This window comes from Meriones unguiculatus, chromosome 3 (assembly GCF_030254825.1).
Source record: "Meriones unguiculatus strain TT.TT164.6M chromosome 3, Bangor_MerUng_6.1, whole genome shotgun sequence".
In the NCBI taxonomy this organism is placed as follows: domain Eukaryota; kingdom Metazoa; phylum Chordata; class Mammalia; order Rodentia; family Muridae; genus Meriones; species Meriones unguiculatus.
In genome coordinates, this window is record NC_083351.1 from 15,416,274 (window position 1) to 15,421,486 (window position 5,213).

The window sequence follows — 5,213 nt, forward strand, 5'->3', positions numbered from 1 at the left end:
TCAGTCACATTCAGTGGGGGTAAAGGTGGTACAGTTAGAGATGGTGGAGCAAGTGGAGTCATTCCTCCTTGTCCTGTGCCTCCTCCTGGAGAAGTTCCTGTGCCTGCTGTTCCACCGGTGGCGGCGATTCATCTTATTCCATATGACTAACATCTGGCTTTCCAAGTCCTTCAGCTTCATCTCACTGAACAACAGCCGCTCAAGCAGCTTATTCTGGAGAGCGAAGCAAGCGCTCATCTTCTGCAGATCTTTCTTGTTCATGGAGATGTCCTTGAGGTTGACGTCCGGAGCCAATGCTATCTGTACCTCCTCCTCCTAAGATCCCATCAGAAGAGAAGAGTCAGGTCAGAATGAGAATTCTTTCTGACACAGAACTTCTGCTCCAGACCAGGTCTGATTTTTGTTTGTTTGTCTGTCTGTTTGTTTGTTTGTTTGTTTGTTTAGAGACAGGGTTCTCATGGAGCCCAGGCTAACCTGAACCTCACTATGTAGCCAAGATGACCCTGGATTCCTGATCCTCAACCTCTGCCTCTCCAGTGCTGGGGTTCCATGTGTACGTCACTACATCTAGTTTACGCAGGGTTGGGGCTCGAACCCCCAGCGCTTTGTGCCTGCTAGGCTTCACTAACGGAGCTACACTCCCAGCCCTCCAGACCATCTTCTCCATCTATTCTCAGGCCCTCAGGCAGGGGAAAAACACCGATTTGTGGTTGGGAGGCTTGGTATCAAGCGAGGGATAGTCCTCATCTCCCTACAGCCAACGCCTCCTTCCCCAGACTTCTGAGACCTATGGTTGTCTCTGTTTCATAGGCATGATTTGCCGGTTTTAAAAGACATAAAACCCCATGGGTTGACGAGATGGCTCAGTGGGGGCAAAGCTTCTGGCCACCAAGTCAGACATGAGTCCGATCCCCAGGGCCCACAGAGTGGAAGGGGAGAACCCCTTCAACTTGTCCTGCTAGCATGCACTGTAACGTAGAGTACCCACACATGTTAAAAACAAATAAGATCCTTGGTGTGAAGATGTATATATGTATGTCTCCATACATTATGTATGTCTCCAACGTTTTCATTTTCTCAGTATTCTTTCTGAGCATTTTGTCAGGATCAATGAAACCTCAAACTGCAGTGTCTCAGGGGTCTCTAGACATTCTCAGAATTCAACCCTCATACATCCTCACATTACCCCACACACACCAGTTTATAGTAACATTTTTTTCCTTTGGATTCAGCTATAAACTACTGGTCTTAATTTAAAAAAAAAACTATTTATTTATTTAGTTATTAGTTAGTTAGTAATTATTTAGTTATTAGTTATTAGTTAGTTAGTTAGTTAGTATGTGGGTGTTAGTTAGTTAGTATGTCTGTTTAAGTCAGTTCTAACTTAGGTCACCAGGCTTGGTGGCAAATACCCTTCCCCGCTGAGCCACCTCACCAGCCCAAACTGGTGGTCTTAAGAAAGACTTTAAAGCTAACTCTTTCGGGCTGGGACCTAGCTGAGTTGGTGGACCGTGTGCTTGGTGTGAGTGAAGCCCTGGGTTTGAACTCCAGCAGCGTATAAAAAACTCTTTGTGGTACACACGCCTATCATCCCAGCACTCAGGGAAGGGCAGCAGGGAGGATCAGGAGCTCAAGGTCATGCTTGACCACACAGTGATTTGGAGGTCAGCCTGCCATACATGAGACAAAAACAAAGTAAAAAAGAGGTGGGAAAAACTAGTAAACATCACACCAAATTCCCATGTTACTCAGACCAACTTAAGAAAAGGAATGAAGCACCAGAGAGGGAGCTCAGTGGTAACGCAGGGAGGGTAGGAGGAGAGAAGGGAGGGAAAGAGGAGAGGGCAGAGGGAGGGAGGGAACTTCATAAACATGACTGAAATTTCTGTGAACTTCTGTTCTCCCTCCAGGGCTCTCTTTCCCCAAATGTCCCTTCCTCAGTTATAACCCTGGATTAGTTATTTAGTGTTTTAATGCTTTGTGTGTGTGTGTGTGTGTGTGTGTGATGGAAGTTTTGTTTTCTTTGTATGTTATGTAAACATGCTTTTGTTTTAATCCCAAGTGTGGGATTTTAGTTGTGCTATAGTTTGTCCACACATGTTAGTTGTCACGTGTGGGGCATGGCTTTTGCCAACTGGTAACGGCCTTTCACATGCAACACGGAAAGAGGCATGGTCTGGGACTCTGAGATTATAAATAGGAGAGCAAGAGCGAGACCGTGTGGTGCTCTGTGTGGAGGCTGGTGTTGGTATGTGGCATGGAGCAGTTTGGAGAAACCAGAGACCAGAGATGCTGTGACAGTTTGGAGAGAAACACTTTGGGATGCAGCCAGCAGTGGGGGAGACTGCTGGCTGTGTCTGCTGTTGAGGGAGATGGGTACAGATCCCTAAAAGAGCCCCTTGATGCAAACTAGCCGGGAGAAGTAAAGGGGTCTGGGCCCCCTCTCCCCACTAACCTTTTCTCTCTCCTCCTTAAGGTTGGGGGGTTGGTGGGAGGGAGGTAGAAGCCGAAACACTCCAAATAGAGCTAAACCAAACACTATAGGTGCCTTTCTGCTACATGTATGTCTGGTGTCCATGTGCTAGCATGTGTGTGTTCATGTGTCCAGGCTGATGTCTGGTGTCTGCCTGGATTGCTCTCCACCCTATATACTGAGGGAGGGTTGTCCCTGAACCCGGAGCTCCTCATTTTGGTAGCCAGGTTGGCTGGCCTCTTCCGGGGGGCGCCTATCTCCACCTCTTACAGTCTAGGATTACAGATAGACAACCAGACCAACCCTTCTTTCAATAGGGTACTGGGCCCCCAATTCCAGGCCTCATTTTTCAGCTTTTTTTTTTTTTTAATTATTTTAGGTTTAGATTTATTTATTTTATGAGTGTTTTTGCCCGCATGTATGTATGTGCACCTGTGTGTGCAGGGCCCGGGGAGACTGGGAGAGAGCGCTGGATCCCTGGACTGGAATTCCGGATGGCTGAGCCACCAAATGGGCGACTGTGGAAGTCAAAAGAGGGCATTAGACTCCTGGAGTTACAAGCAACCGTGAGCCATCCTGTAGGTGCTGGGAACTGAACTCAGGGCCTCTGCAAGAGCAGCAAGTGCTCCTGATCACCGAGCCATCACTCCAGTCCCAAATTAGTTTTATTTTATGTGTATGGGTGGTTTTGCCTGCATGTATGTCTGTAACATGTGCATGCAGTACTAGCAGAGGCCAGAAGAGGTCATCAGGTCCCCTTACAGATGGCTGTGAGCTACCATGTGGGTGCTGGGAACCGAACCCCGGTCCTCTGTAAGAGCAACAAGTGTTCTTAAAGGGTGAGCCATCTCTTTGACCCTGTTTGTTTGGTTTAAATAGGAAGCTATTTTGATCTCTCCAGGTAGCATCTGGCAACATCTGGAGATATTCTAGGTTGTGGCAAATGGGGTGGAAAGTGACACTAGCGCTTCCTGTGTAGAGGCTAGAGAAGCTGCTCTAACTATAACAATGCCCTCTCCCTCTTACACACACACACACACACACACACACTGAAGAACCTTCCCACCCCAGGAAGAGATGTCCTTCCTTTACAGCACTTCCTAGGAGAAGATCTCTGCTATAGTGACATCCAGAATGTTTTCCAAAGGCCCATGAGTAAACTTACAGGCTTAGTCGCTGGTGTATTTGAGAGGTGGTAGAGCCCCGTAAGAGAGGGGACTTTACAGGCATGCCTTCAAAAGGGGGTCATGGAACCCTGTTTTGGCTTGTTTTCCAAAGCTCCTTTTCACTTCCCAACCATATGTGCTCAGTTTTACCCTCTCCTCCCCACAACCCTCTTGCCAGAGGGTTAAAAGCAATGGGTCCACCCAGTCAAAAGCCAGAACTTCTAAAACCATGAGCCCAAAGAAACTCCTTTTCTTTATAACATGATTAGTTTGAGTAAAGGTTATGGTAAGAGAAAACTGGCTGGTGCAATTTGTGCATTTCTGATGTCTTCATTATTCTATTTCATAAAGATATATGTACATCATTTTGTTTACCACAATCCAAGAAGAGAACAGAGACTTAGCCAGAGTCGTAACATTCTTCAGCCTGACCCCAGTATCCTGAGGCTTCACTAACCTTCCCTGGGCCACCTGCCAGTCCAGTCCCGAATGTCCCATAACCCTTAGTTAGAGCTAAGCACCCCCTTGCTTACCTTCTGGGTCTGGAAGGGACCCTGATTAAATTCATATTTAACTAGCCAGTTGCTGAGCAATAGCAGAAGGAAGAGGAAGCCAAACAAGATTGGCTTAAAGCTTATCAGCCAAGCCAAGACTGCTCCTATGCTGCCAGAAGAAGCAAGAAACCCATGGGAACTCCTCAGAAGAAATAGCAGTTCCCCCAACATAATGGCACAGAGGGGCACATGCCCCAGGCCCCTGCTTCAGTCCCGTTCATAACAGGAGGCACGGGCCACTCACTCCCCTGCTCATAACCAGCTCCCCACCCCCACCCTGCTGTCGCATAACAATAACTTCTCCTATGCCTCAAGGGCCCAACTGTGTGTCAGGCTCTCTGGCAGGCAGCTGGCAAGCATCATCGCATGACATCCTCATGGCAGCCAAATGTAGGCCTCGGCAGTGCCTCTCTGAATGAACACTTCTGGGTGGCCCCTGTAACAGAGCAGCCAACGCTATAGGCCACCTGCCCGCATAATGGAGGAGACGGCAAAGGAAAATGATCCGTAACTTGGGGGTAAGGCAAACAGGCTGCTGTGTTCTTTCACAGTCACACTAGGGCAATGCCAGTTAGTCCCTGGAGGCTGAACACTTGATTTACCTTAAAAGTTGTACTTATTTAGTTGGGCGGTGGAGGCAGGTGGATCTCTGAGGTCGAGGTCAGCCTGGTCTACAGAGTGAGTTCTAAGACAGCCAGGGCTACGCAGAGAAACCCTGCCTCGAAAAACAAACAAAACAACACCCCCCAGATATGCTTATTTATCATTTGTGTATATGTAGATATGTGAGAACATTCCACCATGTGGGCCTTAGAGATCCAGCCCAGGTTGCCAGGCTTTACCCACTGAGTAGCACTTCTGCTTATTTTTGTGTTTTAGTCACTGGTGTGCTCATGGGTATGCGTGTGGAGGCCAGAAGACAGCTTTGGTTATCATTCCACAGGCGCCACCAACCGTATTTATTTATTTATTTATTTATTTATTTATTTATTTATTTTTGAGACAGGGTCTATCACTGGC

General features: G+C 47.5%; 1 protein-coding gene across 1 annotated transcript; it reads right to left on the reverse strand.

Moving 5' to 3' along the window:
- Positions 1 to 4,364, reverse strand: Tex46 (testis expressed 46). Its single transcript, XM_021631456.1, has 2 exons — positions 4,173 to 4,364; positions 1 to 309 (listed from the first exon to the last, which is right to left on the reverse strand). Exons 1-2 carry the CDS (start codon positions 4,362 to 4,364, stop codon positions 1 to 3), a joined length of 501 nt encoding a protein of 166 aa, XP_021487131.1.
- Positions 4,365 to 5,213: the final 849 nt, after the last annotated feature.